This window comes from Lissotriton vulgaris, chromosome 5 (assembly GCF_964263255.1).
Source record: "Lissotriton vulgaris chromosome 5, aLisVul1.2, whole genome shotgun sequence".
NCBI lineage: Eukaryota > Metazoa > Chordata > Amphibia > Caudata > Salamandridae > Lissotriton > Lissotriton vulgaris.
In genome coordinates, this window is record NC_141693.1 from 1,193,069,026 (window position 1) to 1,193,085,132 (window position 16,107).

Consider the following 16,107-nt stretch of genomic DNA (forward strand, 5'->3'; position numbering starts at 1 on the left):
TACGGCGCTTCACAGCACAGTACACACAGTTGTACTAGCGTGTTATATGAGTGCAGTGCTAAAGAAGGAAGGATGTCAACCCAGCATCCACTGTGAGACAGAATACAAACATAAGTCTTCTTGCACACGCTATATCATATAAACATAATTTTCTTGTATTCTTCAGTTTTTCTTTTTATTTGATTTCTTCTGCCAGCCAACACGTGTTTCATCAATGGGGGTGAAACCCTATGACTTCCTCAGGGCTGTAATCCATGAGAGTTCACTGACACATCGATTTAAAAAATATCAATGTTAAAAATATTGAGTAAGAAATATAGACAACTAAAATATAGACTCCTATAGGTAAGTACAAAAATATCGACTAAAAAATATTGATGTAAAAAATATAGATGTATAAAATGTCAACGTTTACATAAACGTAAAATAAAATAATATATATTAAATGTATCAAATATTAAATATAAATTTAACAAAATAAAATAAATGTAATATACATTTTATTAAAATATAACAAATACACCTAATTCAAAAATAAACACGCAAACATAATCATTTATACATATATATTTACTTTAAAAAATTAATAAACTATTATTTTTAATTTAGGTTAAAAGTTTAAAACATTATAAAAACATATATATTAATGATTTGAAATATACAAAAACAAAAATCTATAACAAACTAAAACATTCAACTATTTAAAAATATTTCAACTTAAATTTCACAATACAGTCAGTGCAACAGTAGGGAAAGTGTTGGATACTAAAGGGGTAGAAATAACTATTCCTACTCAAGTGAGTCCAACAGTATGGAAAGTGCTGGATAGCATAGAGGTAAAAATTACTATTCCCACTCCTGTGAGTGCAACATTAGGGAAAGTGTTGGATAGCAGAGAGACAGAAATTACTATACACACTCAAACAGTAAAAAAAAGTATGTATATTGAAAATTTTAAAAAATCATAAAAAATAAATAAACAATATTTAAAAAATGAAAAATCAAATATGTTAAATATATAAAAAGAAAACATATTATAGTAATAATTACATACAACAACAACCTACAAATATTATGACATAAATTAATAATACATTTAAAAAAACTTTTTACTAGAAAATATTTACAAAACAAAAAAATAATAATACATAAGTAGATTTATTGTATTTCCTACCCTATATCACTACACCAAAAACAAAACACTGCAACATTTTAAATTACATGTACTTCCATAATTAACATAATTTTTAATCAATTACAAATATTATTAATAAAAAACTAATAAACATGAAATGACTACACACACTTTAACACTATAATATCCACAACACACACCAAAATTAATCCAGAGAATAATACAACACAATTCAAACTTATTTCTAAATTAAAAACTATTACTATTAACAAATAAACAAATAATGATAAAGAAATGAAAATGTATTTATTACCCACCCCTAACCGCTTTAAAAGAAAAACAACACACACAAAAATGAACAATTACCCAAAATAAATATAAAATAATTAACATTAATTAACAACTATATATTAATCAATTAAACACACATTACTTCACACCCTTTACTCCTATAAATACCACAACACACACCTAAAATTAATTACACAATTTCCATAATACAATTGAAATTAATTTAATTAATATCAATCAACACAAAATTAATAATAAAAAATAAATAAACTGCTTGTAGTCTGTTGAAGGAGAATGGCCGCATTAGGAAAGTTAGGCAGTCATTTTCAAATCCAAAATGGATTTGCGCCTTTGAATGTATCCAGCAGCACTATGGACCCTTTGCATGCATGCAGTATTCTCCTCCAGCTCAAAAGCATGTATGATGTGGGATAGCTGACTGATATAATTGTGGAAGTGGATCACTGTAAACAGTTTCCCTGTCACAGAAATGTTCTCGCTGCAGTAAGTCCTTACTTCAGATTTATGTTCACTTGTGGCCTACAGAGAATACTCAGAAAGAAGTTTGAAGAATAGTTGGCGTTGAAGCAGGATCCATGCATTTGGTACTGAACTATGCCTATACCTCCAGAGTCGCACTGACTGAGGCTAATGTTCAAGTTTTGTTCACAGCAGCTAGTATCTTCCAAATTCCTCTCCTACAGGACAAGTGTGATCAATATATGATAAGTCGTTTAGACCCACAAAATTGCACTCGAGTCCTTATCTTTGCTGATCATTACAGCCATCAGGAGCTTAAGAAGTTTATATGGGTCACCAAAGAGCAAGAATTCTTTCACCTAAGAAAAGACCAACTCATTAGTATTCTGGATAGTGATGACTTGAAAATTAAGAAAGAGGAGCATGTTTATGATGGAATAGTTAGGTGGTTTGAACATGAACGAAATAAAAGAGAAGCCCGCCTTCCAGAAATGTTTGCCAAAAGCATTTGCATGCTTTTGATGGAAGATGCATTAGTGGAAAATATCCCTCCACTAGTTGCGCAGGTTATGCCCACAATCTGTGCACAAAGAGGAAAAAATAGAGCCAATGGCTTCACTCAGCAACTTGGTATGACTGCTATTGAAATGATAATGTGTTTTGAAGCAGCAGACAAACACTCAGGAAAGAAGCAAACTGTGCCTTGTTTGAATACTGTCACTGGGAAAGTGTACAAATTATGCAAACCACCAAATGACATGCAGGAAGTTGGTTTAGTGGTGACTCCAGACAATTACATTTATATTGTGGGAGGTAACAAGCCAAGCAGCAACGACGTCTGTATTGATCATAAAGCAGAGAGTTATTTTCAGTTGTATAATCATTGCAGCACTAGGTGGCTACAGAAAGCCCCTTTACCAAGAGCCCGCATAGGCTGCAAATTGGCTTATTGCTGTGGTAAACTGTACGCAATAGGTGGACGTAATACACTGAAATCCGTGGAATGTTATGACAGCAGAGACAACTGCTGGAGTGTTGTAAGCATGATGCCTTCTGCAAGGGAGTTTCAAAGTGCTGTGGAGCATAAAGAACTAATCTATAGTTTACAAGGAGAGGTTTTCCTCTGTTATGATGCTCATAAAGACTATTGGTGTCATGTGACTCCAATGGTGGTGCGAAGATCCCAAGGCATGGAAGCTGTATACAAGGATTCCATCTACTATGTAGCTGGAACCAGAGGAAATCATCAACGTGTACTTACAGTAGAAGCATATGACATTGAACCCAAAATTGAGAAGGCTCTGTGGATGAACTGCATCTCGGCCCAGGCGCCTCTGAGGCCCCGGAGCCTGCGGCTTCAGACTCCGATCTTTCCTGCACTCTAGGGAATCAGCCAGAGGTCCAGAGTTACAGAAGCTTGGATCTGAGAGGTTCTGATTTGAAGAGAGGGGGACATATATCGCACGGAAAACACAGAACTCAGAGGCACGTGTGCTTGGGTGCAGGCTTGTGCCCCACTACTGTGAACTGTTGAAGGAATCCTTGTTTTTTCATTCGCGTTTTTTCATTTCTGATCAAGTAAAGATTGAGACCTCTGTCCGGCTGGACATTTCAAACTAAATTAATATAGTTCCATTGTGTCTATATTCATTGTGGTTAAAAATTATTTTGCATGGGACCACTGTTGTTTCAAATAATCATGTTCCCCGAGGTCCTGTGTTGACTCGGTCGGGTTCCCTTGTTGACCTTAAAACATACCTCCTCCCTACAGCGCCTCACTGATACAATCTCCTCCTTACCCCTGGGTCAGACGGTGATAGGGGGAGACTTCAATGCAGTTATGCAATCAACACTTGACATGACCTGCATTCCCTCCCCAATGAGGCTAGCCCATGCAAAGAAATAGGCTGATTGGGCGGCTACCCTAAGCCGGTGCAACGTCTGGAGAGTCTGGAATCCCTAAGGCTCTCAGTACACCCATACTTCAGCAGCCCACCGCATGCACTCGCACATTGACCTCTTCCTCCTGCCTGCCCCCGACTGTCACAGAGTACCTACTATTGCCATCCTTCTCCGAAGAATCTCGGACCACTCAGCCCTATCTCTGCACTTGGGTGGAACCTTTGACACTCCCTGGTCGGTGTGGGGGCTGAATGCATGGTTCCTACAGGACAAAGAGGTCAAGAAGGCGATACGGATTGAATATTTCCAATATTTCCTTACTGATCAGGGATAGGTCCCCTCCCTGAGCACCCTTTGGGGGGCAAGTAAAGCTACTATCAGCGGAGTAGCCAGGTGCCGGGTGCACGCAAAATAGGTTGGTGCAAAACAACCACTTGACCCGACATGGGTCACAACACAGCTGGAAACAGCCCTAACTGGGACCTTAGGCATACACCAAGACAGGTACCTCGTGGCTATTCGCGAGGAGATCAAACAGATCTCCCTGGACATGGCCAAGATGCTGTGGCGCTCCTCTGTGTCCCGAGTGTATGGATGGGGTGATAAAAATGGGAGGCTTCTGCACAGTCTAGTCTCCTACCCCCTAGCCAACAGGATAATCCCTGAAGTCCAAGACGCCTCAGGTAACACCCAACAAGCATCACCCGCAATCACGCATGCAGGCATTTGCTGACTACTTAGCCCAATTATACTCCGCTCGTGAACCGAAGTTACCCTCCCGGACATGCTGTGCCAGGCAAAGATCCACCTCACTCATCTCACCAAGGATGAGGCAGAAGACTTAGACCTCTCCCTTACCCCAGATGAGATACACGGCCTAATCTCCTTGCTGAAGGCTGGGAAAATGCTGGGGCCAGACAGCTTCCTGCAACAATACTACGAGGCTTACCGGGACTTGCTGGTTTCCCATCTCGTTGACCTCTACTAGCACGTCGCTGAGGTTGGCTCCTTATTCCCCCCCGAAACAGACGTGGCGACTATTGTTGTGATTCCCAAGACCCAGCCCCCTCTCCTGTTTGCCCGGAGTACCACCTGATTTGGCTAATTATTAAGGAGATAACAATGTATGTCAAGATCCTAGCCGAACGGCTCCGTCCCCTTCTCCACAAGCTGGTTCACCCAGTCCAGTGTGGCTTCATGCCAGCACGTACCACCAGACACTGCCTAAGGCACCTCCATCTGGCCCTTGCTCACCCCCAGCTCTTTACACTCTACCTAGCACTCCTTCTTGTCGATTTTCAAAAAGCTTTCAACACAGTAGACTGGCGTCACCTGGAGGACGTCTTGCAGATGATGGGCCTTGGACAACAAATCTGACGCCTTGTCCAAGTCCTTTATTCTAACCCCAGAGCCAGAGTACTTACCAATGGAGCCCTTTCAATGGCGTTCCCGATTCAGGGAGGCACAAGGCAGGGGTATCCCCTCTCGCCCTTTCTATTTACATTGGCAATGCAGCCCTTGGTCTGCCTTCTTCGGTCTGATTACCTGATCCAAGGCTGGGCTTGGGAAAGCCACCACACGGATAAAATTGCTCTATACGCAGATGATGTCCTGCTCTTCCTGGCAGATCCAGCCAGCTCTGGTCCTAGGTGCCTCGGGACACTCCAGGCCTTCAAGAACGTCTCAGGCCTCCGACTCAACCTGGCAAATTCAACCCTAGTGCCCCTCCACCTCTCTAGGGAATGCTTTGACTGTCAATCAACCATCCCCATCAGGAGACAGTCATTCAAATACTTAGGGATATGGGTGGCTCTTATTCCTGAGTTGGGATGGACATTAAACATTACCCCACTGGTCAAAAAATCCAAGGAAGATCTCAAGCACTGGCAAACCTTACCACTCGATCCAATCGGGAGAGTGGCGTTGTTCAAAATGATGATCCTCCCGCACTTCTTATACATCATTGAGAATACCGCTTTTCACTTCCCACGCAGCTGGTTTAGGGAGATAGACGTTGTGACCACAACGTTTCTGTGGGGAGGGGCAAGACTGCGTATCACCCTCGCCCAATGCAGGATCCCACCCTTTGACAGAGGCATGGTATGACCATTCTCCACCTATACAACCTAGCCACCGGCTCCTTGTAATTCACGACTGGTTCTCCTGGGGCTGGTCTGACCTGGCCTACTTAATGGGGCTCAAGGACATGGAGTATCCCCAAATACAAGCATTCTTATATGGGAGCCCAATTGTTAAAGCAATACCACAGATAACCAGAGCAGTCCTGGTGGCTTGGCTTACGACCTGAGACTCACATGTTGGGATAAAAAACTGAGCAAACACACACCTCTCTGGCAAGGCATGTGGTTAAGAGAGGTGGCAGCACTCACGGGGTTCAGACAATGAGACCACATAGGTTTATCACTGTTAGGCGATGTTTGGGGGGCGACCACATTAACCCCTTGGATGCTAATGACAAGGGTAACTCGTCATGCACTTACCATTCATTTCAATGGAAATTAGAGGAGCATAATATTATTGCCTTAGCACTAAAGAGGTTAAGACATTCCAAGACCTACAGGAGCGCTACACACTCCACACCTCACAATTTTATAAATATCTGCAGCTCCGTCATGCCCTCAATGCACACATCTCAACAGGCATGTTGCTCCCCGATTTCAGCTAATTAGATGCTCAGGTCATGATGGGGAACCTGGGTAGAGGAGGGGGTGTCCCGAATATATCGCACCCTTGTCAATAATTGCCCGGCAACACTAGATCTGTTCGGACTCGCTGGCGGGATGGTTGGGTCCCCTGTAGGAGGAGGATTGGTGTGACACCCTTATGGCTCCCAAAACCATCACGACCTCAGCCATACTTCACCTACTTCAATTGTACTTTTGCACGCCGCTTACCTCACCCCAGAACACCTACATAGGGTAGGGCTGCATCCCTCCCCAAACTGCACGCGTTGCAGCCAACAACAGGCAGACTTCTAACACATGATTTGGACATGCTCTAACCTTGCCCCGTATTGGTGAGCAAAAGATTCCGAACTCACACAGGTGCTGGGCTGGCAGGCGCTCAATGATCCTATATGTCTCATCCTGGGGGTGATGGATGGCCTGGGCGGTCCTCGACCTGACAAGCTATTTCTTGGGACAGCAGTTGTGTTAGCCAAACGTGATATAGCAGCTACCTGGGCGCAAGCTAAATCCCCAAGCATAGCAAAATGGCCCGGGAGTGTATTGCTGTGCCTCACAGGAAAAACCCTTATTCGAGGCCCCGGGATGCCCAACCAAGTACAACAATATCTGGGGCAAATGTTTAAATCAACTGGACTAATTGAACTATAGTTTGCTTATGTACACATTTGTAATGTTCTTGCGTCATGGATGTGCTTTTAACCATTTATTTGTATGCATTTAAAACTAGCAACTGCGGTAATGTCTTGTAACATTCATCAAATGTCTTGTGCTGTTAATTTGTTTGGTGTTAAAATCAATAAAATTGATTGGTTAAAAAAAGGATCAATCAGGGCCAGATCACAATCCTAGTGTATTCTCTGTCAGATTGATGAAAGACCCTGCTTTGTCTTACCTGTTTCATTTTCTCATGTGGCTCCACAATTTGTTTGGTGTTAAAATCAATAAAATTGATTGGTAAAAAAAAGTGTTAATCAGGGCCAGATCACAATCCTAGTGTATTCTCTGTCAGATTGATGAAAGACCCTGCTTTGTCTTACCTGTTTCATTTTCTCATGTGGCTCCACAGACTTCTTCAAACTGGATTTAAGTATTAGATGTAGAAGTAAATTAGGAATTTTGATAGTACACTCTCCTAACCACCCCAGCTCTCAGAGCCAAAGTGTAATGTGGGTGAAGAGTTTGGCCATCTTGGAATTGCCCTGACACATTGCATTTTGGGCCAGTTTGCAGTAACATCTGAAAAAGTAGGTAGGCTAGGGCCTGGGAACTTATACCCACATATTATGGAGTGCCCAGCACTCAGTCCCACCCACTAGCGAAAGCCACCTGTAAATAGGCCACTCCTAGGCACCATCCATAGAATAGTTTGTGGACCTGCAAAAGATCAGACGAGGCCTGGACCTCCGGCCTGTGACCTTGGAGGAGCCCTAAAGGACTGGACTATTCCCTCTGAGCGCAGGACAATGATTTTAACTCCATGGAGCCATTGGCCGACCTCCTGTCTGCCTACAGGGACACAACTAGCTGTAATAAGCCTTTTTTACTGAGGAGCACAGCCAAGCAAGGGCAAACACCGACTGTCCTTTGCTGTTGAACTCTGCCTGGCACCCTAAGAGTCGCTAGCTACCTTCACCTTTGAGGTGTACTCTTGTGTTTGTTTGGGCACCAGAAGAAGTTTTGGAAACATTTCCTCCAGAGCTCCAGAGTTTCAATGGGAACCACTGGGAAAAGTACCTGTTGATCAGCGTACGATTGGATTTTGTTTTCGCACCGCACAAAGATCTCTGAAAAAACAACAAAGGCCAATTCTGCATTGGGACCTCGACATTTTTTCCATATCCCAATGCAGAATCAGAATTTGTCCCTTTCTGAGAAGAATAATCCTCTCCTCTCCAGATGCCACTCAACTATAGCTGCTGCTGTGGACCTGAATCCTGAGTACCTAAAGCAGGATTGTCCTACTGGTAATTTCTTGCTGAAACGTTTCTGGTTTTCTTCAAGCAAGTGACAAAGTCCCTTTTTGAAATGGAATTCGGAAACTTTGTTTCTAACTTCTTTTTTACCTTTAATTATGACAAATCCACTTCGTTTATCCAACGTATCCTCCATCACGATTGATCTCAAATCGCGCCTTGGTCCTGGTCTACCACAACGTTTGGATGCCACTGGAGCTTTCTGTGTTTTGGTGCAATTTTCACCTGCAATTTAAAAACTCATATCCCCTTATTTTGTTTTATAAACATTACTCTATTTTTCTTATTTAGTTTGGAATTTTTATTGTTTGGTGTTCTGACTTCATGACTGTTTTGGTACTGCCTTAATACATTATGCAGAGCTCTAAGCTAAGGCTGCCTGTTTAGTCTCATAGGGAGTGAGCTAGAATGAATTTTGCGACTTCAAGGGTCCATTTTGACATTAAGGGGCATATTTACAAGGGCAGTGTGCTACCAGAACATCACTTTTTCGGACGTTCCGGATGCACAATGCCCTGCTCAATATTTACAAAGCGGCGTTAAGCCATTTTGCTTGGCTTAACAACGCATCGTAAATATCGTCTGCTTTCATGCAGGTATCTGTATGGAAGGGGCATACAGTGAGTGTTGCTGTGGGTGTTCCACTACAAAGCCCATTGATTTTTGATGCTACTAATGCCACTGAATCATCCCTGGAATGCAGGCACCCTTGCGCTATGTCATAAGGGTGCCCGCATGCCAGGGACTCATCCCTGCAAAGCAAGCACCCTTGCACTATGATGCAAGGGTATCTGTGTTGGCGCTAGGCAGCTTTTTTCAAAGCAATGGAAAACACAGGGGTGTGCTGTATTCTTGTATATATCGCGCATCTTTGCACCAACGCTAAAAACTGACACCAGTGAATAACAGACGCTACATTGCAACGACTGCGGCTGGAACCAAGCTACAGAAAATTTCGGAAAGGTATTAAGTCCTGGCTATTTAACCAATAATATTGTATAGACTTGATCTCCTCATGGTGGAGTATGGATCAAGGGCGCCGGGAAACCCTCAGGGAGGCTGTTGCGCATACAAGTTCAATAAATAAATAAATAAACATTGGCACAATGAGGAGAAATAGTTTTACTTCTCATAATTTTTGCATTTTGCAGCACACATAGAAAGAGCAAATCGGCTTTCAAGATTGACTACACAAGAGAGAAGATAAGGTGATACAGTGCTTCATGACACAGTGCACACAGTTGTTCTAGCGTGTTATATTAGTTTAGTGCTAAAGAAGAAAGGATATCAGCCCTGCATCCACTTTGAGACAAAATACGAACATAAGTCTTCTAGCATATACAATATCATATAAACACAATTTTTTTCTATTCTAATTTTTCTTTTTATTCAATTTCCTCTGCCAGCCAACATGTATTTCATCAGTTGGTGTGTAACCTTATGACTTCCTCAGGGCTGTGATCCATGAGTTTTCTGCCAGACATAAAATAGAAAGTGGTCAAAATTCTATTCTGGTACAGTTCATCACTATAGTGTCTCCCCTGCCCGGGTATGGACTTGAACGGTGTATAATCGCCATCAACATGGGTCAGCTGGTCCCCAGCTGTAATATCGGCTTGCGCGTGTTTGTATCTTTGAAGATTTTTTATGTGCAGGAAAGTGTCCCTTCCTGCACATACAAAATCATCCCTGCAACACAGACACCCTTGCATCTTAGTGCAAGGGTGCCTATGTTGTGGGGAATCATCCCTGCAACGTAGGCCTCCTTGCACCATGATACAAGAGTATCCTTTTTGGAGCTAGGCTGATTTTTGTAGCCAAAGGGAAACACAGGGGTGCGCATCCCTGCATTTTTTTAAATGATGCAGCTCAGCGCTGCTAAATTGCTCGTCACGCTGTGCCATTTCCTAGTAAATATACCCCTAAGTGGTATTCATTCTTCAAATGGGAATTTGTCCACCCCAAATATTAATCCACTTAATTACAGTTTATTTATATTTTGAGATGTACTTTATATGTCTTATTTTTAAAGATTAATTTCATCGGAAGGCAAACACATTCTCTGGTGCAGCTATTGTCAAAATATTTCAACGTTCAATAGGTAAATGCTTACGATGACTTGTTATCATTGTCTATATGTAAACACAGGAGTATGGGACTACACGTTTTTTTAAATGCATTCCACGTGGACAGCACAAGAAGAAAATGTGCACAGTCATCCTTGTTGATTAGCCATATAATGCACTTACTGCAACGAACGTATTACTGTACAATAACAGCATAACTACTTCAATTTCCACATACAGATGCTCACATTCAGTAGGACAAGTTTTACTTTTATTTCTTATTGTCCTCGTTTTTCATTTTATCTTTAGTTTCCTAAACCTACAGTGATTTAGCTTTAAGTACATTTTGTTTCCATTGAAACACAAAAAAAAATCGAAATTTCATGATACCATTGAGAGAGTGGAAACGGTTAATTCTTCCGAAACATAAATATGAAAAAATGTTTTTATAAAGCCACATGTCCTGGTTCAAAAAACGTTTTCTTTTTCTTTTCCTGTTTTTTTTTAAATTTAAAGGCTTTGCTCCTAACCCCTTCGCTCAGGTGGTTATTTTCCCGCTGTGCTGGGGGGAGGGGGGCGCGCACGTCATGAGGCACTGCGCTCCTGTGCTCATGACGAGCTCAGCTTGTCATGACCGCACCTGTTCCCGTGGAATGCTCAGCACAGCAGGGGAATTATCCCCGAATGCAAGTGTTCCACGGCTCATGACGAGCTGAGCTCGTCATGAGCACCAGAGTGCCGTGGCTCATGACGAGCTCAGCTCGTCATGAGCATGGAAGGAGTTAAAGCTCCTGCATGTGTTAGCTTTTCACTATGCTTTCAGTGCAGAAACCACAATAATTACAGGATCTGACCATAGCCTGTACCTAGGTGCTGCAACCTTTGAGCAAATGCCATTGTGCATCGCAGACTATATAAAGCAGTTACAAATGGGGCCCATTTCCTAAAACGTAAAGAGTAGTCTATCTGTACTTACCTTTATGCAATTACTTTCTCGATATTATGGCCCTCTATATTATGACTGCAACAGTTTGGTAGCACATTGTTTCTGTACTAGATATTTCAACATGCAATGCACATCCGTGGGAGTATTCATTGATAATTAGGCATCCCAGTTAAGTAGCCTTACGATCCCTGCCTTTACACCATAAAGTAGTGTTTCTGTACACTTAAAAGGCAAGTGTAGTGAAGCACCCAAACAGAGTATGATAGTCCAGTCTCCTCACAGATAGAGGGGCTGGCAACTAGCAGCGTCATTAATTTCCTTGTATTAGGTGGAGTTGCAGGGAGGAAGAAAATTATTGGGCAGCAATTCCGGGCGCAGCTTTTTTTCTACCTTTGTTTTTTAGAAGAACAGGTAAACTCATAAAAGACTTGAACAACATCTAACAGTCTTCCAACTGTCACAATTCTGCCATGGGATCCATGGTTTCTTCATTACTCAGGAGAGGGAGTCTGGTACTTCTTAGGCCAGTGTTCTGCAATGGGACTTCAGTCTGATATCCTCCAAGGGCTGTTGTTGTTTTTTTGCAGAGAGACAGAAATTGCTTCTGCTCATAAGGAATACACGCCAGACCCTGATTTCATCTGAGACACAATGCTCAGCAGCTTCTGGACATCAGAGGTGTACCAAATTGAAGGCCAATATTATGTGTCAGAGCCTGTCCATGAATGCAAAGAAAGGAATAGAAGGAACGGAGGCCTATCTAGTACATTCTTCTATGTCCCACATTAGAAGAACACTGCAGATAACGTACACTTGGAGAAGTAGGATGGACCTGCAGTAGGTCCCACTCTGGAGAGATCACTGGCTAAGAGAATGGTATGGAGTGGCAATGCTAGATTAGTAATTCAGATCGTTGATAGCTTGCTAATTAATGAAACTGCAAGAGCAATAATAAATGAATAAATAAGAACAGGTATTGACTAGGAATGAAACAAATGCACAGTCACATTTGGCGTCTGACACCTGAGATTGCATTTAACGATTGGCACTGTGATCAGTTAGAAAGTAAGGAGTGAATCTTCTTTAAAACATCTTTCCATGATGTGTTTTTTAAACACACACCTGCCCTAGGACATTGTGTTGCTTTAAAACAAAAGAGGAATATGTACAGCAGTGGAGACTAAGTGATTGCTCCATAAGTATAGGAAGTTGTGGTGAGGCAGGATGTTAACCTGGGTCTCTATATTGTAAATTTGGCACCTGTAATCACTAGAACACATTTCCAATCACTAAGTGAAAGCCCTTAATATTAAAGGAATGAGGGAGACTCCTGCTTTCTGAGAAACGGAAAAAACACTAATCCCTCATAGCCTTGGGTCAGGGATAGTGACTAAATTGTGACTATTGTTGTTCTAATTTGTTCTGTAGTTTTACATACTTTTATGTACATGATAAGAGGTTTATGTCATTGTTGTCCCTCCAGCTCCTCGTGATACTGAAAGTGTGGCCTTACGCCTGGCTAATGGAGGACAGAGCTGTGCTGGCCGCATAGAAGTTTATTATGGAGGCGCCTGGGGGACCGTGTGTGATGATTTCTGGAGTACAGCTAATTCACAAGTTGTGTGCAGACAGCTGGGCTGTGGAACTGTCCTGGCATCTCCTGGAGGGGCCTTTTTTGGTCAAGGAACTGGAAGCATTCTTCTAGATGATGTGCTCTGTAGAGGAAAAGAAGCTCACCTGTGGGACTGTCCCAACAAAGGATGGAACATACATAACTGTCTCCATATCAATGACGCTGGGGTCATCTGCTCAGGTATTCTGTAATGTATTTACTATGAAGAATGAAAGAAACTCACCTTCTTTATATCTTCAAATAAAGAAGAAGAGTGATTTAGGGTGGTCTTTAGGTGAATGCATGTTTGGTTGTTTGATGCATTGTTGAAATGTAAATTGCATTTTCATTTATGTATTGGATGGGTTGTAAGTCCATGTTGTGCAATTTAGAGCATATGTCTGGTTTGTTCTACACTATAATTTATATACTCCATGTAAAATTAGAGCACAAATCCAAGAAAAGTATCTCTATGAAAATGTTTTGTGGTTGTGACAGTGGTAAAGGGAAACCTGGATTAACATAGAAACTTTCACTGCCTAATGCTTAAACAAGAAGCGACTCTTGTATTGAAATATTGCGGCAAAGAAAATGAATGAACTAGTGTTTCTCACACTGTGGCAGTGGAAGTGGAAGTGAACAGAATAGGGTTTATTCTGGAGAAGGGGGAATGGTTATCTCCTACAGAAAGATAGCAAATTTGTGGTGAGACTGCTGAGGCACAGCAGGAAGCAAATATGATGTCTGAAAATGGGGAAAAGGAAGAACATTACTTTTATCTTTGAACCTGTATAAATACCCCAATCATAATTCGAGTTGATGAGGGTGAGGTATTTACTACATTATGGCAAATGCCAAATGCCTAGGGATGAGGTATATTTGCAGTGCTTTAAATTAGGCAAATTTGGAATAATATGCAGAATTTCACACTTATTGTGGCTACTTAAATTGTACATATGTTGGTATTTCCCGGGCATTTTTCCCAAAAGCTGTGGGAATTTAACTGTGTAAACCTATCTTGGGAAAAACTGTAGCCATGTAGTAATACCATGAAACACAGAATTCTGATATTTCCTGTGAAAGGTGTATTAGAATTTAGTGATGCACAAGTGATCAGGCCTGAGAGGAGTTAGACAGATCCTCATAACGGGCCTCCTCCAAATATTACTGCTACTTATTGCTTATACATACACTTCAAGAGATTGGAAGGAAACATATCTAAACTTTATTTAAAATCTAATTTCATTGATTTCCATAGTGCATTAGATTTGTATCTGAATTTCTTAATATTTTTGTTCTAAAGGGTAGATGTTTTTGATAATTGTATTTCTTCTTGTCTCTTAATTTGTTTTACTAACCAGTAGTCCTACTTTGGATGGCAAGATCCAACTTAATAAAACAATTCTGTCCACTAGAGACACAATGCAGAAAAATACAAACTAGAAAGTACAGAGAAAGATTGCCTCAGACATTAAAAGTGCACCCAATTGACACGCACACAAATGCTTGGAATCTAGGTTAACGATTTAAACGTAGAATTCACTTTCTGATATTGAAAGGAGTCCCATTTTCATGGCTGAAAGGTTTGAAGATGTCTCCACGAATGGGGAATGTGAAAGGGTACAATAAACAAACCATTTTTGAAAATGTACTATATTTTCTTAATTAGGTAAACAAGCATTGTGTTGTGTTTCTATTGCAGGGGCAAATACATTAACTACAACAAACAAACCAACATCCACTACTACACAAGCAGGTAATGGCAATCTGATGTGAAATCTGATTGTATCTTTTGAAATGTACTTAATGCTATTCTCACCCTTTGCAAATAACACTCTATATTACGAGATTCTTAAAAGACCTTAAAATGTCACCAGTGATGTCATTTGAGATGTCATAAGTGATGTTACTGACCATGTCATGAATGATGTAATATGTGACATCATCAGCAGTGGATTGTGGGCTCGCGAGTTATAGTTAGTACAACTTACTATAGCAGGGAATTTCAATGGTTTGTACGAGTGAAATGTCTAGCTAACTATAACACCCCTAAAACCAATGGTTTTTTCAGTGAATTTCTAAGGTTTTTTAGGTGCTAATTCCTAACTATAACATGTCTGAAACCTATGATTTTTTCAGTGAATTTCAAAGGTTTTTATATCCTAATTCCTAACTATAATATATCCAAAACCTATGTTTTTTTAGTTAATTTCAAAGGTTTTTTAAATGATAATTTTTAAATATATTTATTGTTGTTTTTTAAAATATGTTTTAACTACATTTTTTTAATCTTTTTGTTTTTAGATATTTTATTTTTTAAATTACATTACACATATTATTTTTTTTTAAATAACATATTTTTTTATTATTTTATATTGATTAAAATATACTTAAATTATTTTTATTTATTTATTTCCTTTCTTTTGGAGTCATGCACCCTGCTCTTTCACTCTGCAAAACGTGTCCTCCATTTTAGGATTGCTGTATAGGATTCGCGTAGGGTGTGTGACGAGTATGACTTTCCCAACATGGACGCTATGCAACTGGTACGAGGCGCCTGGCGCATTTGTGTGATATACTTATTACGCGACATGATGGACGCGCGGTAGCGCGTGACGTCATATGCATATCGGACACGTTGGGTGCGCAATTCCCGCCTATTTTTTTTTATGTCGAGAAACTCATATATATATATATATATTTAATATAAATATTAAGACAAGACATTATCTGAGGTAATTATAAAAAAATATTCTTTAACTTTCTAAAAAAGTACATCACTTTTAAATGCAATTTCGCGAAGTCGCGCTGGGTGCGAGCAGGGTGCATGCTGAGTGTGCGCAAACTACGCGTACCCCAAGGTGACGTGAAGAAAAGAGATTTGATTGGTTCATTTGACTTCCTTTTGAAACTATTGAAGGATCCCACCCATTTCAATCACACTTCTTAGACCTTTTTCTTAGGAAAAGACCTGCTAAGGAGAACTGCTGTTTC

General features: G+C 40.8%; 1 protein-coding gene and 1 pseudogene across 1 annotated transcript in view; both read left to right on the forward strand.

The window, feature by feature from the left end:
- Window positions 1-16,107, forward strand: part of DMBT1 (deleted in malignant brain tumors 1) — an 845,773-nt gene that overhangs the window by 470,263 nt on the left and 359,403 nt on the right. Inside the window, exons 13-14 of the mRNA XM_086919609.1 lie at window positions 12,985-13,314; window positions 14,816-14,869. Coding sequence (XP_086775735.1) covers window positions 12,985-13,314; window positions 14,816-14,869 — 384 coding nt within the window. The remainder of the gene's footprint in view (window positions 1-12,984; window positions 13,315-14,815; window positions 14,870-16,107) is intronic.
- On the forward strand, window positions 1,721-3,291 carry LOC147712252 (kelch repeat and BTB domain-containing protein 8 pseudogene; annotated as a pseudogene).